Source organism: Polypterus senegalus, chromosome 11, assembly GCF_016835505.1.
Source record: "Polypterus senegalus isolate Bchr_013 chromosome 11, ASM1683550v1, whole genome shotgun sequence".
NCBI classification, from domain to species: Eukaryota; Metazoa; Chordata; class Cladistia; order Polypteriformes; family Polypteridae; genus Polypterus; species Polypterus senegalus.
The window spans coordinates 59,338,286-59,360,542 of NC_053164.1; the positions used below are offsets into that span (position 1 = coordinate 59,338,286).

General features: G+C 35.6%; 1 protein-coding gene across 3 annotated transcripts in view; it reads right to left on the reverse strand.

Moving 5' to 3' along the window:
• ehmt2 (euchromatic histone-lysine N-methyltransferase 2) overlaps positions 1-22,257 on the reverse strand; it is an 81,471-nt gene that overhangs the window by 15,355 nt on the left and 43,859 nt on the right. For all 3 annotated transcript variants that reach the window (XM_039768740.1, XM_039768739.1, XM_039768738.1), the window contains 12 exons: positions 18,116-18,193; positions 17,580-17,688; positions 16,406-16,504; positions 12,726-12,871; positions 12,083-12,226; positions 11,361-11,587; positions 7,848-8,030; positions 3,101-3,183; positions 2,284-2,390; positions 2,014-2,136; positions 1,814-1,915; positions 1,579-1,683 (listed from right to left, as the gene is read on the reverse strand). In XM_039768740.1, coding sequence (XP_039624674.1) covers positions 1,579-1,683; positions 1,814-1,915; positions 2,014-2,136; positions 2,284-2,390; positions 3,101-3,183; positions 7,848-8,030; positions 11,361-11,587; positions 12,083-12,226; positions 12,726-12,871; positions 16,406-16,504; positions 17,580-17,688; positions 18,116-18,193 — 1,506 coding nt within the window. The remainder of the gene's footprint in view (positions 1-1,578; positions 1,684-1,813; positions 1,916-2,013; positions 2,137-2,283; positions 2,391-3,100; positions 3,184-7,847; positions 8,031-11,360; positions 11,588-12,082; positions 12,227-12,725; positions 12,872-16,405; positions 16,505-17,579; positions 17,689-18,115; positions 18,194-22,257) is intronic.

Here is a 22,257-nt window from a genome sequence, read left to right on the forward strand (position 1 = left end):
TCCACATAGCATATGTGTTTACAAAGTGTGTTTTAATAAGTTTACATGTGTTTTAAAGCGTGTGGGAAGGGCACTTTAAGCCTTAAACTGTAAAAAAAAAAAAAAAGTTTATTTATATGATCTTTCTATATCGCAGATTTTCACCTATCGCTGATGGGTCTCGAACGTAACTTCCGTGATAGACGGGGGATTACTGTAACATGCAGTGCATTTGTCATTAGACCGGATGGCACATCATAAACCTTAACACTGCTTTAAAGAATCCGGTACAAAATGGCATATAATAGAGACATGTGCACTGCATGGTGCAAAGCAAACATTAATGTTGAGGTTTACATTGATTATTTAGATTTCAACCCATCTTTGCAGATTTAGTCTACGTTAATAAAAGGATAAGTGTCTGTGTATTTATGTGTCTGTCCAGTTGCTGTCTCTGTCATTCCAACAGATGGCATATCACAAACATTTTTAATAAAAAAATAAATAAAATGAATTGCCTTGTCATTTCATCACAAATATTAACACTGCTTTTACAAATCCCATACCAAGTAATGTGTAACACAAAATTATGTATGGCCTTTGTCATTTCAACAAATGGCACATCACAAACATCTGAAGTAATACATTTTATTACTGCAAATGTTTGTGATGTGCCTGTATCTGATGGACTGTAAAAGGTAATGCATTACAATAGATAGTGTACTACAATTGTTAATGCTGAGGTTTGAGTACTTAGCTTTCTTAGATGAGTACTACAGCTAGTTTGTGTTAAAAGTTATCCAATAATAAGAAAATACCATTCATTTCATTCTTATTTAAATGTACTAAAACCTGTGAGAATTATGAATAAAGTTTAATAAAAAAATGTGGTATTTACAAAGTGATACATCTAATTAAACACACAAGAAATTTGAATGTTATATTTTAATAGCTTTCTGCTATTACATTTCTGATCCTACAAGCAGAAATACAGTATATAAAGTTACTTCATAGCAAATGGGAGGAAATTTCTTAATGTTATCAACAGAGAATATTTAAAATAAAAAACAACTTTGAACCCTTAAGGTAGATGATGCTTAGAGTTAGACCGAAAGGTGCAATATTTTTACAGTGTTCCCAGGTGCTTGAAAGAGTGTACAAGCCAGTGTCTCTAACTCAGTTCTTGGTTGACTACATTAGATACAGATTTTTGTTAAAACCTGCATATTGACTAAAAGTGAGCTCTTTTTGTTAATGGAATGTCTTGTTCTTCCTGCTTTCATTCAACCACATCAGATATGTGATAAACTAAAATAGAATAAATATGGCTCAATCCCACAAACGTACAAATACAATTTTGGGAAAGAGAAGAACATGTCCTTTAGGAACACACAGAGAGACAAAAATGGCCAGGTTAGTCTCTCCCCTGAAAACTACCTTGTTTTGTATGGGATATTTCTGATTTGTTATGAAAAAATAAATAAACGAAGGGATCAACTAAAATAAAAATATGTAGTGCTCAAATACAACTGTATGTTTCAATCATTATACATGTAACATTACTTTTTCAGCACACTTTATTTAAAATGTGCCACTAACCTTGTCTTGAAGGGTGACATCAGCTCCCCTGGCCAAAAGAGCACGTATTACATCAATATGTTTGTGTTCAGCAGCCCAGATTATAGGAGTCCAACCACCATTATCCTGTCAATATAAAATGAAAACTATTTTATATACAGTAAACATGATTTTTTTAATATATAGAAATATGTAAACTTAAAATGATGATGCTCAAACATTTCTGCATTAATTTTTCATATGAAAAAGTTCATGCCTGAGCATTCACTTCCACTTGGCCAGTGGCTAGTAGCAGGTTAACCATTTGCAGATTTCCAAGTTTAGCAGCATGATGAAGACCAGTCGAGCCATCTTCTTCCTAAACAAAAAAAGAATATTCAAACATGTAAGACTAGTTTCTATTAATAAGGAATAGAGTGAACTGCAGCATATAGCAAATACCCTAAAATGACTTACAGCATTGTAGACACATGCTCCATGTTGTACCAAATACTGCACAACTTCCAGGTGGTTGTTGGCAATAGCTTCCAAAAGAGGAGTTTTCAGAGACTTGTCTTTAGCATCAATATTTGCACCTGCCTACAAGAAAATTCTCAAAGTTACGGTTCTGCAGTCAAAAAGTAAAACAGAAAGACAGTTATTACAACATATGATAGCAGCATTCCTAAGATATAAAGACAAAGTAATGCGTACATGTGAAAGCAATAATAAATGGAGGTGCCTTACCTGCACCAAAATATGACAAACTGCTAAGTAGCCTCGCTGTGCTGCAGCATGCAGAGATGTCCTTCTACTATGCTGATCAGTCTGATAACCTGGATCAATGCCATCAACTGGAAAAGCCAAGAAAGAAGTTTACATTTTAAATAAATATAGATTATACACAACCATTCCAAAACTGCCTTTCCCCTCAACTATTTATCATTTCTCTTATGTATACTGAAGACTGGAAGTTTTATATCCAAGTCTAGTTTCTTTTCTCAGTCTAAAATACAGTTGCAGAATATATAGTATATGCGTAATCATTTTGAAGTCAAGGTTATATTAAAAAAAATGTACACAAGGGTGACCTAAAATGACAGGTTTAATATAAAACATTGATGTAAATGTAAAAAAGTGACTAATCTGTGAAGATGCATGGTAACCAAATTATCCAGATTATTCAATTAAATGCAGTATAGTGAATCACATGGTTTCCAGTCATTTTCCATTGCTAATGTGCCTAAGGAAGTTAAGATATGTGCTTAACTCTGTACTACATTAAACTATACAAATATACACTGATGCAATGATTTCTGTTTTAAGAAAGTATTAGGTTTCTCTTTCGCTTAAGACATTATATGTATTTTAACTGTATTAAACACTAAGGTACATTTAAATAAAAGAGGGTATTCAGATGTTTCTTAATATTACAGCTTTTATGTGTACATTGTTTTTGAAGTTAATATCTATAAGTGCACCTAAAATTAATATTCAGTTAATGAATAAATGTACACAATGCCACAATAATGTGTATGCATGCATGACATATCTGTGCACTTACTCAGCATCAGCAAAACTTTCTGTAGTTCTCCCTGTTTGGCAGCTGGGTAAAGCTGTCTTGGATGAAAACGTAGTTTCTTCCTCCTAAAGGTGTGAAGGCATTAAGAGCTTTAAAAGTGAGGTACAGATGATAGAACATGAGGACACACACACACACATATATATATATATATATATATATATATATATATATATATATATATATATATATATATATATATATATATATATATATATAATATAAACTGCTCAAAAAAATTAAAGGAACACTTTGAAAACACATCAGATCTCAATGGGAAAAAGAAATCCTCCTGGATATCTATACTGATATAGACTGGGTAATGTGTTAGGAACGAAAGGATGCCACATCGTTTGATGGAAATGAAAATGATCAACCTACAGAGCCCTGAATTCAAAGACGCCCCAAAAATCAGAGTGAAAAATTATGTGGCAGGCTAGTCCATTTTGCCAAAATTTAATTGCAGCAACTCAAAATTGTACGCAGCACTTTGTATGGCCCCTGTGTTCTTGTATACATGCCTGACAACATCGGTGCATGCTTCTAATGAGATGACAGATGGTGTTGTGGGGGATCTCCTCCCAGATCTGGACCAGGGCATCACTGAGCTCCTGGACAGTCTGAGATGCAACCTGGTGGCATTGGATGGACCAAAACATAATGTCCCAGAGGTGTTCTATTGGATTTAGGTCAGGAAAGTGTGGTGGCCAGTCAATGGTATCAATTCCTTCATCCTCCAGGAACTGCCTGCATACTCTCGCACACATGAGGCCAGGAATTGTCGTGCACCAGGAGCCACTGTACCAGCATAGGGTCTGACAATGGGTCCAAGGATTTCATCCTGATACCTAATGGCAGCCAAGGTGCCTTTGTCAAGCCTGTAGCGGTCTGTGTGACCCTCCATGGATATGCCTCCATAGACAATCATTAACCCACCACCACACTGCTCATGCTGAATGATGTTACAGGCAGCATAATGTTCTCCATGGCTTCTCCAGACCCTTTCACTTCTGTCACGTGCTCAGGGTGAACCTGCTCTCATCTGTAAAAAGCACAGGGCACCAGTGGTGCATCTGCCAATTCTAGTATTCTATGGCGAATGCCAATCGAGCTGCATGCTGCTGGGCAGTGAGCTCAGGGCCCATTAGAGGACATGGGGCCCTTGGGTAACCCTCATGAAGTCTTTCTGGTTGTTTGGTCAGAGACATTCACACCAGTGGCCTGCTGGAGGTCATTTTGTAGGGCTCTGGCAGTGCTCATCCTGTTCCTCCTTGCCCAAAGGAGCAGATACTGGTCCTGCTGATGGGTTATGGACCTTCTATGGCCCTCTCCAGTTCTCCTAGAGTAATTGCTTGTCTCCTAGAATCTCCTCCATGCCCTGGAGACTGTGCAGGGAGACACAGCAAACCTTCTGGCAATGACACGTATTGATGTGCCATCCTGGAGAAGTTGGACTACCTGTGCAACCTCTGTAGGGTCCAGGTATCGCCTCATGCTACCAGTAGTGACACGGACTGTAACCAAATGCAAAACTAGTGAAGAAACAGTCAGAAAAGATGAGGAGGGAAAAATGTCAGTGGCCTCCACCTGTTAAACCATTCCTGTTTTGGGGTCATCTCATTGTTGCCCCTCTAGTGCATCTGTTGTTAATTTCATTAACACCACAGCAGCTGAAACTGATTAACAACCCCTCTGCTACTTAACTGACCAGATTAATATCCCATAAGTTTCATTGACTTTATGCTATACTCTGATTAAAAAGTGTTCCTTTAATTCTTTTGAGCAGTATATATATATATATATATATATATATATATATATATTTATATTTATATATTATCTATACTAATAAAAGGCAAAGCCCTCACTCACTCACTCATCACTAATTCTCCAACTTCTCGTGTGGGTGGAAGGCTGAAATTTGGCAGGTTCATTCCTTACAGCTTCCTTACAAAAGTTGGGCAGGTTTTATATCGAAATTCTACGCGTAATGGTCATAACTGGAAGCAGTTTTTCTCCATTTACTGTAATGGAGATGAGCTTCAATGCCGTGAGGGCGGAGTTTCGTGTGACATCATCACGCCTCCCACGTAATCACGCAGTACATAGAAAACCAGGAAGACCTCAAAAAAGCGCTGAAGAAAACATGCATTATATAATTGAGAAGGCAGCGAAACAATAAGAAGTGAGCGAGTGACATATACAACCATATTCATGAGTTCTGCTACTTCGGAAACAAAGCACGATGTAAACCTACACTTTAAATTAAGTTCATAGACAGGCTGCGCTGGCGTTTGTAATTTAGTGCCTGCCCATATAAGGCCGTCCGTCAGCGGCAATCCAATAGCAAACTGCCACGGGTAAATATTCACGGGTGAAGGACTGTGCTTATGGAGAGGAAGATGAGATGGTCAGGGTGGTGTTTGACACAAACTCAGCGAAACTGCGAGAGAAAGTTTTAAGTGCCAGGACTAAGGTAACATTAAATACAGCCATGGACATAGCACGAGATGGCACCAGCACAGCTGGGAACCTTCGATGCATGTACACCGAGTGGCTCACGTGAACTGGCGCAGTGCACAGATAAAAGCAACAGTTCCAAAGAGCGCTGAACAAAAACCGAATTACACAATTGAAAAGGCAGCAAAAAATATGAAGCGTCTGATAAGCATATTCATAAATCCAGCTACTGCGGAAACAAAGCACACAGTGGAAAAAGTCAATGTCCCGCTAAAGGAAGACAGTGTAAAAAAAACCCGTGCATGCAGTGTCAGGTCTCAGATAAAGAAGAAGACGAGCTGTTTATTGATGCAGTAAGAAACGAATCGATGAATGAAACCTGTCATCTTTACAACGATTGACAAACACGGAATGTAACTTGAACACAACACATCCTACAAATACAAACCTGATTAAAGAAATAATGATAATCAAATCCTTGATGACAGCAACACTCAGTAACACTCACAAAACAAATATTGTATATTGACAGTCATGTTACGTTATTTTTAAAATGTTCCCTTTTCTTTTCTAGCTTTTTTAACACACTACTTCTCCGCTGCGATACGGGTATATATATATGTATATATATATACCGATCTACATACTCGAATAATGGATACTTTATTCGCCATCAATGATTGTTTTGGTAAAGCCATACTCAGTGTATTCATTAGATGAGCGGTAAAAAGTAAGAGCGAGGGAGGATGACTCATTGAGGCATGCAGGCTGTAGTCTTGCGTCAACTCTATCTGAATTGCGATCACATTTGAAAAATATATCTTTTCAAGTTCTATTTAGTCCATATGTGTCAAACTCAAGGGCGCGGGCCACATCCGCCCGGTGTAATTATATCCGGCCCGCGAGATCATTTTATATACTGTATTATTGTTATTAATGGCCCGGGTATATGAAGCGCTGGTAACACAATAAACTACAGATCCCATAATGCAGCGCTTCAGCTGCCTTGCCGAACACTTACCGCGTTAATCAAGTCTACCTTATGATGCTGCAAGTTATTGCGAAGCTACAGTTATTGCGCACTGAGATTGCACGGCGCTTTGGTGACTTTGAAGAACAAAAAGTCCGTCTACATGCGGCTCGAACCTTGTGCATGTTTGGTAGCACATATCTGTGTGAGAAGCTCTTCTCAGTGATAAAGACTAACAAAACAGCACACAGGAGTCGCCTCACTGATGAGCACCTGCAGTCCATCCTGAGAATCTCCACAACACAGAACTTCACACCAAACAGAAACGAACTTGTGGCCAAAAAGATGCCAGGCGTCCAGCTCTAAAATGACATATGAGCAAAGACAACTGAATGATTTGATTTGTTATTGCACGTAAGAGCGGGAGTCAACCGTTTTAACAAACAGCGTATTGCACTGATACGAAATAGCTGTGTGTGTATATATGTAGATATGTATGTATATATATATATATATATATATATATGTATTTGTGTGTATATATGTGTGTGTATATATGTAGATATATATATGTATGTATATATGTGTATATGTATAGATATGTATATATATATATGTTTATGTGTGTGTGTGTGTGTGTAAATATATATATATATATGACAACAACACTCATCACTCACAACAGTGACAAAACAATTACATTGACAATCAGGTTACGTTATTTTCAAAATGTTTCCTTTTCTTTTCATTGCTTCTTTAACACACTACTTCTCCGCTCTGCTTGGTATTTTGCTAGTATATATATATATATATATATATATATATATATATATATATATATATATATATATATATGTCAGAAACACTCATCACTCACAACAGTCACAAAACAATTACATTGACAATCATGTTACGTTATTTTCAAAATGTTTCCTTTTTCATTACTTCTTTAACACACTACTTCTCCTCTGCGAAGCGCGGGTATTTTGCTAGTATATAATATAATAACTGTATGTATATGTATATATGTTTATATATGTGTGTGTGTATATATGACAGCAGCACTCATTAACAGTGACAAAACAATTACATTGACAATCATGTTACGTTATTTTTAAAATGTTTCCTTTTCTTTTTCATAACTTCTTTAACACACTACTTCTCCGCTGCGAAGCGCGGGTATTTTGCTAGTATATAGATAGATATACATACGCCTAAATACATAAAAATAAAACATATAATCTTAAACACCACCAAAAAGTTTTTCCTTGCCATTGTTAATGTCAATTCAGGTCTTACCTTTCTGCTTCCTGAGTGACCAGTGCTCTCTCCAGAGCTATCTTGCCAGGTCCTGGGGGCAATCCACTGGCTGATAATACGAGAGATGAAGGGAGTGCGACACTGGGACCTGAGCTATCAATACTGTCAGGAGTAACCAGAGCAGGACCTTTCCGAAGTTCACCACAACCTCGCATCCTAGCACTTTGTAAGAAGCCAAATAAAACATATTAGCATGTTTGAAGTAAAATTTAAAAAATGTAACAAAAAAAATCCTATATCACATCTGTAAAGAAAAAAAAAAGGATGGGCTTATTTAGATGAAACTCTGATCCAAAAATCAAAAATGATAACAGCATAATAGTTAACAGACATATTCCTTCCATCCATCCATTTTCCAACCCGCTGAATCCGAACACAGGGTCACGGGGGTCTGCTGGAGCCAATCCCACCTAACACAGGGCACAAGGCAGGAGCCAATACCGGGCAGGGTGCCAACCCACCGCACAGACATATTCCATAGCTACAGAAATCAGGGTTTGAAACTGAGTTGTCACCTTCAGTGTGAAGTTTGCATATTCTCTGTATATTTGGCATTTGGTACATTGTTTTAGTACGTGCATGAGTTATCTTTGGTTAATCTTGGGTTTCCATATTTCTTTCTACATTTCTTAGAAAATGTTTCCTGTATTAGTTAGTGCGTGTACACTAGTGAAAGAGTGTGCCCTGCGAAGGATCTGAACTCAATCAAAACTCTGTCTCAGTGACATCAGACATAAGGCAGAAATAGACACCAGCTACCCATATAGTATTTAACACAAAGGGTTCAGATAAAGAAAAAATGAAAGAATGATTGAAAAGTAGGGAGGCAGAATTTACATACTGCAAGTCTAACAGAGTTTTGCTCATAACTGGCATGTGTTAATATATTTTGAAGATTGTCTGAATGTTGTCCTATAGCATAATGCAGTAATATGACAGTGATATCAAGTAGTTGTCAATAAGAACATACAGACTGAAAATAAAGGAAACATTCTGGCTATGTGTAATAGGAGAGTGTAAATAATAAATTACAGTTATGCTTTCCTCCTGAAAAGTCATTATGAAAGGAAATAAAAATGATCACTTGAAATATTAATATAAATAATGAGAGCAATACTACAGCATTACTAAACCATCAACCAAATTAGTACACTAAAGTGGATATTGAGAATTCTTCCATTAGAAAAATTTAACAATGATATGTCTAAATCTGAACTTACAACAGTTTTCATAAAAATAAAACTCATCATAATGAAGAACATGCTGCTTCACCTTTAAGTTCTCTGATGGAAAGATTAAAATATAATTTGAATAATGCAAAATTTGTCCATAGGTTTCACTAAGTGTATTTTTTACCAATTATCTTCGTGTGTTGTTTTTATAAATGTCTCACTACAAACTCAGAGGTGCTATGTAAAATACCTATAATTTATCTAATGTTACCTTTTTTTGTGTTTCAAACAAGTAAAAATGAAATATAGTTTAAAAGTAAGCATAGTAATTGGAGTCCCAGAATGCACATCGATCCACAATTTGTGAATGTAATGAAAGGCTAAAATCTTAAAATTTAAAGTATATTAGTATACAGTTAATTTGTCTACTATCAGCTTTTCAATGGTTTCAACTGTGGAGCATGTTTTTTCTGTATGGACATTTCGTGTTTCTATTCCAACTGTCCAACTATAGGGCACTGCCTTACACTAAAATGGGAAGCTAAACAACTGGACTGAAATGTGCAAACTGCTTTTTAAAATAAAGTACAGTAATCCCTTGCTATATCGCGCTTCGACTTTCGCGGCTTCACTCCATCGCAGATTTTAAATGTAAGCATATCTAAATATATATCACGGATTTTTCGCTGGTTCACGGATTTCTGCGGACAATGGGTCATTTAATTTGTTTGCCCAGTTGATTTCATACAAGGGACGCTATTGACGGTTGGCTTAGAAGCTACCCAATCAGAGCATGTATTGCACATTAAATAAAACTCCTCAATGATATATGATGTGCTTCCCGAGCAGTGCTTGATTGTTTGCTTTTCTCGGTCTCTCTCACTCTCTCTGACATTCTCTGCGCCTGACGGAGGGGGTGTGAGCAGAAGGGCTGTTTACACAGTGGCTGTTTGCATAGAAGATACGGACGTTACTCTAAAAAATGCTGAAAGACTACCTTCACATTGCTCCCTTCTTTGCGGCTGCTTTATCGCGGTGCGCATACTTAAAAGCCCAACAGCACTTATTGATTTTTTGATTGTTTGCTTTTCTGTCACGCTCTCTCTCTCTCTCTCTCTGACATTCTCTGCTCCTGACGGCGCTCATTTGAAGAGAAGATATGTTTGAATTCTTTTAATTGTGAGAAAGAACTGTCATCTCTGTCTTGTCATGGAGCACAGTTTAGACTTTTGACTAAAGGGTGTTATTTCATGTCTAGAGGGCTCTAATAATGTTAACAGTGTGGGAGAGTTTAAAACGGGCTTAATATATATAAAAATAACCATACAAACATATGGTTTCTACTTCGCGGATTTTCACCTATCGCGGGGGGGTCTGGAACGCAACCCCTGCGATTGAGGTGGGATTACTGTGTTATGTAAATAAAAATGCAGAAACTACATAGTTAAAAACTAAAGACAGTACACTGAATAAGGTCAAGTCTGACAACCTAAATATCAAATCAGACCCCAATAATACAAGCATGCACAAACTCTTAAAATTTTTAAAATCAGACATTTTGAAAAAATGACACAGATACAGTAAATAAAGTGCATCCATAGTTACTTCACACCAAACCATTCCTTTTTAAAAAAAGTACTGCAAACTGTACATACATTCTCAGGCTTATGTAATTTATTCTAAAGTTGCTGAATGCTGGAGGACATCTTAGCAGCTCTGGTTCTAAGGTAGAAAACAACTTGTAACAATGCATCAAGCCTACTGCACGGTATCATCATGCATATCCATATAGGTTTTAATTAATCATTAATGTAACTTCAGAGATGGGGATGGATATTCAAACTCTACACTGATGAATACCAGATGATGAGTTCACAAAGCATGAACACCCACTACTGTGCCACTGTAAAATATTCTACTGAATAATTAAGATCTGCACATGAATTGTGATAATAGGAATTTAACAGAGTAAAAGTTTTCATCTTTAGTTTAGTTTTTATTTAAGCATCTTAAACGCCCACAAATCTACTGCATTTCTCTACTCACCAAGGTCTTGGTTATCAAAGACACATGTTGGTGCTCCTAGAATGAATTTATTCATATGCAGCCCACTCTTTCTTTGTATTAATTTTGTGGATAGTCAAAAAGAGCTAAACTAATTGGTGATTCTAAAACTGATATGTCCAATACTCAATTCATTATATAAGGTTATATTTGCATATGTAAAACACTATTTGCTACTAGCTTCTTAGAATTTAAAGGGTCACACTGCATAAAATAGTAGTTTGAGTATAGAAAAATCACTTCTCAGTAGGCTAACCTGGTTTGTGTGGAGTCTGGTCGTCCATCCCCCTCTGCCCTGGAAGGAGGTGGAGCACTGACTGCTGTAGCACTAGAGGTATCGGCTTTTGCCACAGTGATTTCTTGAGCCTCAGAGGCATCTTCTCCACAGTGTGGGCAGAAAAGGAGCCCACCAAGTTGGGACACACAGGTGCGGTGAAACCGATGGGTAATGCGGTAGTCTGGATGACACTCTAAGAAAGTTCCCTGTTAAAAAAAATAAATAAAAATAGTTTAACACCTTTTCATTACTTAGAATTTTTAACATTTTTACTTTGTATTAGATTTTCAGCAAGTAAAAGAAGTAGGTATTGCCAAGTAACTCAACTCTAGTACTTGCTGTCCTAGAATTATTGCTTTATACTTTTAATATGAGACCACTGACATTTAAGTCCTGTATCAGCTCTCCGACTATAAACAATACTATAAAACACGATAAAAACCTTGTAAAGCAATTGATTATTCATTTGAAGCCATTGCAAATAAAAACAAATAACTGCACCTATGGCTAAATTAAATGGAGGAATAAATTTGAAATTAAGAAATTGGTGATGAACAACACACAGCTTAAACTCTTGAGTGAAGCCAATACAAATTCACACATACAGAATATCACATTCTGATCTGGATAAATTATAAAAAAAAGTGTGTACATCAACAGAATGGAAGAATAATGTCACATTCTGGCAATATTATACTTACAGAAGTACAGAAGTAGCCACAGCCTGGACAGCAATGATGTTTGACCATTCTTGCCCGGTGTTGCTCACAGAGAACCATCAGGGCAACTCGGCTAGAAGGACGCATTGTTTCTCTTTTCACAATAGTGTTATTGCAACCACTCAGCTACAGAAGAAATAAAAACCAAATTTTCTGAATTTACTAGCAAACTATTGTCTCATCTCCCCCACCAAATTCTTTCAACTACAAGCGTGGTTTAGTTCAGAAAATATAAATTTGCACAATACGGATGAAGTGGTGGCTCTGAGGCTAGGGATCTGTGCCGGCAATCGGAAGGTTGCTAGTTCGAAACCCGTAAACATCACAAATGACTCTACTATGAGCAAGGCCCTTAATCTGCAATTACTTCATCTTGGATGTGATGTTAATCTGCATGCAGTCCTGCTAGCAGGTCCTCCAGCTTTCGGGAAAAAACAGGTTGGTGGCAGGACTGGTACTCAAGCCACCGCAAAAAAACCTCACTGTTAACAGTGTGGTGCTGAGATGTCACCCGCTGCACTCAAGCACCAATCCAGGTGCTTTGTCGTGTGGTGGGTGTGGCGACGCACTCTCATTGCATGCTCCCAACCTCTCTCAAGTCAGAAAGTAAGCATAATGGACTGACCTCACCATCAATGCTTTCTGTTGCCATGCATTTGTTCTTAGACATTTCACTGATACGGTCAATCTTAGGAGCTTCCATTCGGCAGCTGCAAAGAGGCAGTTCCTCCAGTTTGTCTGTTTCCATTGAACTGGCATCATTGGACACGCCTGTCAATTACAAAAAAACAAAAAGGCCAAACCAGATGAGTTTACCAAGTGAGGTCCAAGCAGTAACTACTGGAAGAGAATCAGTAAACTAGTAAGGAATCCATTTTCAATATATGTTACAAATGTAGAGCAGGCAAAAAAAAGTCTAAGGCAGTGGTCACTCCTGGGGTTCCCATGTGGCTATAGGTTTTTGTTTCAATTATTTTCTGCTATGGGACTCTTAGCAAAAGCAAGCTGTTATTTCCCGATTTTGAAGTTAATGCAGAAAATGCAGAAATCAATACACTAAGTTTAGTACATTTTTATTATAATGCACAGCACATTAATGTAAGCTACATGAGGATCATTTTGTTTGTTTTTTTGGTTTTTAAGACTCATCATCATAGTTTTAATTTTTTTTTTCTGGTGTTCAGGTTATTTAATGCATTATTTACTACCGAGGACCTTAGTGTATCTGATGCTAAAATAATTGTTGCCTTTCAGGAATTGTCTGTTGGGGTGTCTAATTTTCTTGTTGTTAATTGTCATTATTAGGATGCAATTAAGGGACCAAACTACACAGAAAAATGTCAGATTATTAAGAAAACAACAAACAAACAAAAACGGGTGAGATTTAAAGCTATATCAAAAATACAAAATATTTGTAAATGACTTATAAATGAGAAAAAAAGAAAAAAAAAAAAAATCACACTGCTATGCTTTTATTAATGTAGTATAAGACAGGAGACAAAAAATACCATCTCGTTGAATTAGAGGTAAAATGACTTGCTGATTGTGAAACTGGTTGGAACAAAAAGTTATAGCCCATTGTGTTTCCCAAGACTGAATCTGAGAAGCAATGGACAAAAAATCTATTCCATGTAAAACCTACAGCCCTGTATAGATTCTACAGCTGTAGACCCTTGAATGATTTTTTTTAAATAGTATCTCAATAAAACTGTGCTTAACTAGTAGTTAAAATTCTTATAATGCAGCTCTTCTAAACAACAGGATTCACAGAAACCACATTTTCCATGGCACATTGTAGTGTTACAGTTGTATAGTGAGTCTAGGTATCACTAAAAGTTGTTTTATGTTGAACATGCAAAGTCCATCATAGAAAGTTAAGTGGTAATGTAGGAAGAGAGTTAACATGTGGAATCGAGGCTGATTTTGCAGTTTACAGTTTACTAGCAACTTTAATATTGCATGGTAAAAACATAGTGACACGGTACCCTAAAAGACATGAATCCAATGACAGAACATTTATTTTAGACTGATATAATAAATTGATAAGGAAATGTCCAGAGACTTCCAAAATACAAACCAGTCAAATTTAATTAATCTATTAATACAGGGTAATAAATGCAAGAGACTGAGTCTCATAAAAGTGTAAAATAAAACCTTATATAAACATAACAACAAAAATTTACCAGGTAATATCCCTTGAAAGAAATATTTCGTGGCATTCAACAGAGTTTGTTTTGAATCATTTAGTTTCCATCTTAGTATTCATTCAAAAATTTCTTCTTGACTTAAATGAAAAATATTTTTTCATGTTGATTACTGTGTTTTACTTTGAGAGCAAATTAATTGTTAATATTTGTACAAGCAGAATGATAAATAAAATGTGCAATCTACTTTCAAGTAAATAAAAGTGACTTTAAAAATAATGTGCATTAAGTAAATGTTAGTTGCAAGTCAATGTTCAGCTGTGAGTACCAAGGCTTCCATTTCATACTACTTTCCCATCACACTGAAATAGCTTTCTTCAAAGCTTTTCCTATTCTATATTTCCTGAAGCATGCAAAAGTGTTAATGGCTTTTATTTACCTATAAAACTCATTATTATATTAAATGTGATCTGCAACCTTTGAGATTTCCTACCAATTACAACTGTAGGGCCAGAAGTAGCTTTGTCTGCTGTAAGCTGGATTAAAAAACACATTTTTTCACCAGTTATCCACTGATTAAAAAAAGGAAAATATACATTAATAATCATCAAAGTAAGCAGCAACTCCCACACTAATGGGTAATTTCTTTGGAAATTAATGTTATAAAAATCATTACGCTCAAACATACTAAAAGTAAACATCCAGTATCAAATAAGAACATTATATTTATTTGGGTACTAGTAACTTTAATTGCACAAAACATTAAAGACGACAGACTTTTCTGGGTCTGTCTTGTCTAAGAAGGAGCTTATGTGTTTTTATAGACTACCTGCAATGATGTAACTTTAAATATATATTGACTTTCACCTGCTCTTCTAGCTTTTTGCTTCACTTCAATAGGTGACCAAGTCCCCAAGTCTGAGATGCCATTTTGCACTCTTTTGTACTTTCTAGCACCAACATCTCAACTTACACTGTATTTGATTATTAGATTCCAATTCAAGTGGAATTGCACCAGTTGCTGTTCTGTTGTTAGTGACTGTGGAAGCTCTGTGTAGTTCAACATTTCTTAAAATATTATATTTTTGAAGGAATTACCCAATGGAGAGTTAAAGAGCTCAGTTGAAGTTTCAAAGTAAAGTTGTTGGCTGCTTCAGACCATGATTGAGAGCAGGTCTGGAACTTTACTAATAAATGACGAGATCAGAAAAATACTGAATTTTTATAACGTACACATAATGCAGCCATGAGTTTGTTTTTAGTGTAACAGAAATGCTGAGTACATACAGTATTTGTTAACTCTGTGCTTAAAGAGTAACACTAACATAATTTGCTTCCTCTTACACTCAGTTCTAGTTTTTGTTTTTTTTACTTTTACGGTTAACTTATCTCAAGTGTCAAAAGAAGTGAGTTAGCGTAGCAGAGTTGTGGCTTGCATACATATAAAATATACAGGTAAACCTGCAACAGTAAACTAATCTTTAACTGAATTTGCACAAAGCAATTCTCGGTTTGAAAACAAACAAGTTCGCAAATTCACTAATGCTTTTTAATGGAACATTTTGAAATTCCAAAAATTAGTATATTGTGCTCTATTTGACATAGCTCTACAAAAAATTGAGTCATTTCATGCGGCCAGACAGACAGGGAAATGCCAGCTGCAATAAGTGCTTATTGCAATATAAGTGAACATAGCAACAAACAGAGTTGGGGCACAGAGATAATGTGTTACTGGCAGCTAGGAAACTTCTAAACTAGTATATAGTAATTTTATAATGGCTATGCATAAAAAGTGTTAATTACTTAATTAATGACTAAATCTGTTAGAATCAAGAGTGGAAGAATGTTATCTTTCTATCTATGTTAATAAACTAATGCAGGGTGGTTAATTTCAAGTGCATTCTTCATAATCTACACTTTCCACCTTCTAATTTTCTTCTTTCTAATTTGAAAGAAGAAGAAAAAGAGCTGTTTCCTTTAAATGCGAGCTGTCATAAAGAATTACAAACGTATACAACCAGCATTGTGCTTTGAATATGAAGTTTAATTTTTAAACACTTTCAAAAAAGTTTTTCGATAAAACCAATCCTTAGTCATGCAGTAGATGCAAGTTCAGCTATCACTGAAAGCATGAAATGGCACCCTGAAACCAGCCATGTACCTGGATGCTGGGGCGATAGGTGTTCTCCAGGGTGAAGCTCCAGTGACTCTAATGGCACCTCTGTGTACTCACTGGTGACTGGACTTGGTCCATTGGCACCTGACAGTCGTATATATAAAAATGAAGTAAAAAAAAACAAAAAACTGAATACATATAATAGATTTTAGAAGATAAGAAATAAAGCCATACAATTTAACCAACTAGGCAAAGTTGATACCTGAAACTGCACTAGCAGTTTATTTTTGCTGAAATTTTCCATTTTATTAATTGCTAATCTTGCCTTTTAATTGAAAGGCTTACTAATGTTTTATTATTTAGACATCTTACATTCTTCCTCCCACTTCAGGTTCTGCGCTCAGTATGTGGGTTTAAAAAGAGACTGAAAGACTTATTTGAAAGTTGTACTTTGGGAAATTTTCAGACCTCAACTTGATATTCCTTTGTAAAGAGTCAGAAGAAGAGAGACTGGCAAGCTAAGTTTGGCTGAATGACCTGTAATTAAAACAGATTTTTATTGCATCTTTTTGAGCTCTTTAAAAATAGCTATTTCATAGCTCATTCCATTTCTCCTCTTTAAATACTGCTTTTGACAATAGGGTCCTTTCTAATATATGAATCAGCTCCTATCACTGAGATTCATAAACACCTCAAAGTTTATAAACTATTTTTGTATAATTAAAAATATATCAAATCAAGTGGCTGTGTAACAATCAATATAGTCCAATATAGGTGAACTTATAATATCTGAAAACTCTTTAATGAATTAAACAGAATAGCACAGCAGCATTTTTTTATTGATTTGCCCACCAACACACAAAAGCAGGAAAACAAGCAAAATTAAATAAGTAAACGCGAAACATTTTTTTAATTAAAAAAGTGTGGTTGTAACTAACATGAGCAGACTAGTTCTACACAAAAATAATCTGACACCTCCATTTTAAACCCACACACAGAATTTGGAAATGGAAACAAGAAGATTAATTTAATTATTTTTAATCAAAAGGAAGGATTAGCCTTTCATTAGAAGTTTGACTGGAACAAAAAAGACAAATATATAGAATTGAAGTTTCAGACTGTATAAAAATCTAAAATAAAAAAATGCTCTTCATAAACGCACATGTTTAGTGTTGAAACTCTACACATAAAAATATTCGTTCTCATGCTCAAAATTCACCTGTGACTGCACGGTTTCCTTTCTTCTTTCGTTTACGAGTTGGTTTAATCCAGGGGTTCTCATTTTTCCACTTTTTCTTTGCCTTCTTTCTTACACCTGAACCTGAGCTCTGAAAACGGTAAAGAAAAACAAAACTACATAAGTGAAACAATGGTTAGCCATACAATATTAACTTCTTCTCCTTGATAGCAATGCATTGTATCTTTTTTTTGGCTAAATAATCAGTTGTCTCCATTAACTAAAAATAAATTTAAATTTAAAATAATTTGTGCCATTTCAATTCCAGAAAAGTACTTTTGTTTTTAAAATGTGTCCTTGTTTAGCTGAACAATATTCAACATCCTTGAAAGAAGCTATACACAAAAATTGTTCAAGGAATAACAGATACAAATCACCTTTGGCCCCTTCATGAACCAAGTCTGACTTCACTACTATAGAAATATTGTTTCTCCACAAACATTCTAGTATTACTGTAACAGTTAGCACTTAGTTCTCAAAAAAAGAGACTGGTTTATCTAGCAGATTGTTTTACATACTCTATCAGAATGGTTCTCTGACTCTTCATCTTCATCTCCTTCTGTAAGCCTGTCTTCTGCTGCACCATCTTCTGTTGACTATAAAAATGGTGGAAGCGGAGGGAAAAAATTATTGCTATTTATTCAATACTTTCAAAATGTTCCTTTTAACAAGGCATTGAAAAATGTAATTTTCAATTTTTTTAATTTTATATTTGATTAAAAGAAATGTAGTGAAAGCTTGTGCATTGTAACATCTAATATATTTCACATAGTAAAAAAAAAAACACCTAAAATGTATCAGGGCTTAAAGGGTAAGCTAAAGTTATAACATATTGCATTTTTGCCACATGGGGAAGTAAGAATTTCACTGTATTCTGTACCTGTGATAATAACGATTTAAATTTCAAATATGTGTCTATATGTATGAATTTCTATACTTAATGTACTCAGATCCACTTAATTCGATTCAGGGTCACCGGGAGCCAAAGCCTATCCCAGCAGCAAAGGACTCAAGGCAGGAAATACTTCATTGGGCCCTGTCATCATTTAAAGATTCTCACACAGTCTATTATATATGCACATTCTAAACGTTTAAATTTAAATTTACTTAAAGTAAAAACTAGAGGTTTATGCAAGCAATTCTAAGAATACTTTTTGCAAAGAACTTTTCAATTCACAGCTTGCTTAAAATCATTGTTGTCTTTAGAACTTTGAGACACATAAAAGATTATGCAAAATTTGAAGGTGTAAATGTATAAATATTGCTGCCTTTTCAACAGCTTTATGATATACAGAAAACTTCTTGGGCCATACAGCAGCAGGACCACAAATATGTATTACATTTCTGAACAATGTTTAAAAGTCTTATGCACCTTATTAATCATTCCAGTATAAGGATTTTGGATAGCGGTAACGAATAGCTTCTTTGCTATTGCATTTTACAGTAAACAATCATAAATACATATTAAAAAAATTGAGTAAATGTTAATGTTATGAGCTACAATACACACAATTCAAATCATTTTAATAAAACTATCTAGAAAGAAGTACAGTAAATAAATGGAACATTACAAGCTTGTCAATTTAAGCAAACCATAATGTATATTTTTGGGGGAGGGGTGGTGGTGGTGGTGGTACAACATTCATTTATTAATTTTCTAAGCCTTTTTATTCCAATACAAGGATGTCAGTAAACAGAGACTATCAGAGCTGTGATGGGTTGAAGCAGGTAATCACCCAGGTTAATCTGTAAGACCAACACAAAGTAAACATACACACACCTATTTATACTCATACTGAGCCAATTCATATATGGTACTCAATCTTAAACTGCTTGTATTTAGAATGTGGGCAGTAACCACTTTATTAGAAGAAAACATACAGACAAAGTAATATCATCAGAAGATCATTGCATGTGGAAGACAGGAAAAAAATCTGAACTCAAGACTTGATTCTACTACATCACAACTTTATAAACAACATTGTCACTATTCCACTTAAGTTTAAGTTATTATTACTAAAAATAGCATTATATGATGCAATAAGAGTCCTTTAAAATGGAATAAACAAATCAATCTGACCAAATTTACAAAGATACTTTATTAACCAATTTCATTTTTTAATGGCGTAATATCAGCAGCAACTATCACATCTTATACAATAATAATGTTTTAACTGAAAGGTACCATAAACATTAATTACAGAGTCACCTTATCTGTAATGTTTATATTCTCAAACACTACTCACTTTTCACAAGGGAACATTAAGATAAACGTGAAGTATTTCTGGAGAGCATAAACCTAATGTGTCAAGAATTAAAAAATAATCCAAATAATTACACTAATTGCTTAGCTCTGGTATGCTTACATAAACCAATGATCTGACAGAAGAATGCTTAATGTTAGACTTCAGGTCAACCTCTTCTGACTAAAAATAATGTTTAATTAAATTTTTTAAAGAATAAATATTCACAACTCATAAACTCTTGAAATATGGAATGATCTTTCAGAAAGTTGTTGTGAGAACTACTGATTAAGAACTACTGCAACTTACCATGATTTTGATGTACTGTACAATAACACTGCCAGAAAATGTTTATACCTGCACACAGTTAACTGCAATTAGGGAATACATTCCTGGGCTGGATTCCCGGACATTTTTCGTTCCCGGGAATGAAACTGCAATATTTCCCGGGAAACCAGGAACGGCCAAGTTCGGATATATAGCGTATAAAAGTGTAAAAATCAATCAAGAAATAACACAGTTATAATTGAAAACTGTATACTTCATTGACGTCTGTCAGACAACAGCTTTGAACAGCAAGTTGAAATTGCAATGCGTCAGTCTGTTGCATCCGCATTATCTGTGCCAAGAAACTTGCCATCACAGAATGATGACAAGAAACTGGATGCATCAGTAAAAGCTGAAATGGCGGTGTTTCTGAGCAACGGCAAGCGCGGGCGTTGTTTAGAACAAGTGCATCTGTATCAGATCACCGTGTTGCCTACTTCAGTGCAGGCAAAGCGTGCTTTCTCAGCAGCTGGCGTACACTGCACGAAGTACGCTCTCGCCTGGACAACCGCACGCTGGACAAGTTATGCTTTCTACGCTTTTATTACCGCAACTAACTAGTTCAGGGGTGCCCACAGTTTTTCGGCTTGCGAGCTACTTTTACAAATGACCAGATCACTGTAAATATATGTTGTCGTACCTTGCATAACTGAATAACCTTTATGGCACAATAACAATTCAATACATCTATGGTCACTGCAGTATTTGGATTTAAATTCTTCATGTGGGAAAAGGCTGACTCACATAAATAAGCAAAGCCGAATAATGCAGTCAAGGAGCTTTTGAATTCAGCCGAGTGAAAAATGACGGCTGTCCGATTAAAGCCGATTTTAGTTCCCTCTCTTTTCTTTCTCTCTCGCTTTTCGGAAGGAAGTCAGTTTCGTAGTTTTTATGAACAGTTCGAAAGTGCCTTTCCACATTTTCCTTCTTTGGAATAGCAATGATTGATTGATTGACAGATCAGACAAACGCACCTTGATTGTGACATTGTGAGAGAAAAAAATTCTAATTCCACATAAAGCCCATACTCTCCCCACACAATTTTTTTTACATCTTTTCTTTAGTCGATATAAATTGGATGTCTAACTAGATCACAGCCGGAGTTTTGCAGTAGCTCGCACGTTTGATGACCAGTGTGTTAGAAGAAAGGAAATCTCAGACTGGCTGCTCTGTATGTCAATCAAGTAGCAAATGCCATAGAGAGGATATATGATAGACTAACGTTTAAAAAAAAATTTTTTTTGAATGCAACGCAATCTACCTGCACTACCTTTGTGATCTACCGGTCGATCGCGATCAACGCACCCCTGAACTAGATACTTGTACTTGTACGATAGCATGAACTGCTTGTAGATAAGGTTTGTCTTTTATTGGGGTCAACATATTGCAGTAGTTTTATTAAAAATAAGTATCGGTCGTTCTAAAAACCGTTCACATGTGAGATGCCCGTGCACTGTGTCATCCCCGGGAGCCCGGGATTTCTGGGAATGACATGCGGGATTTCCGAATTCCCGATAATTGATTCCCTAACTGCAATGTAGTTTAACTTGAAACTAATGTGGAATATATCAGTTATAAACTGCTTAAGCAGTTTTCAAAATTTCAGTTCGGGTATATTTGTAACACATAGTATTTAAGAAAAACCTACAAACCTGCCATTTAATACAAGTCTGAGAAAAATTATGCTTATTTTGGGATCATTAACTTGGTTTGGGATTTATAAAGGACTGTCCCAATTTGAATTCATCCAACGTATATGTTCTTCTTTTACATGTGCATTGTATTGTGAATCTAAGAAATGTACTGCTTCTGTTGAATGCTCTTCATTTCTGTAATAAACGAAAAGTCCAAAGTACTCAGTACTGGTTGCTGCATTTATATCACCTATCATATACAACTTAACCTTTTAACTTTTGAGTATAATAATCAAAGCACGGTGGACAACAACAAACTGAATAACTGAACAAATTAAAACAGCCATTGCTTTTTCCAAAATAAGCTTTAGCAAAATTAGAAAAACTTGAAAAGTATAAATTGATGAAATACGGTGTTACTTTTCATACACCTTAGCTTGAAAAACACGTGATACA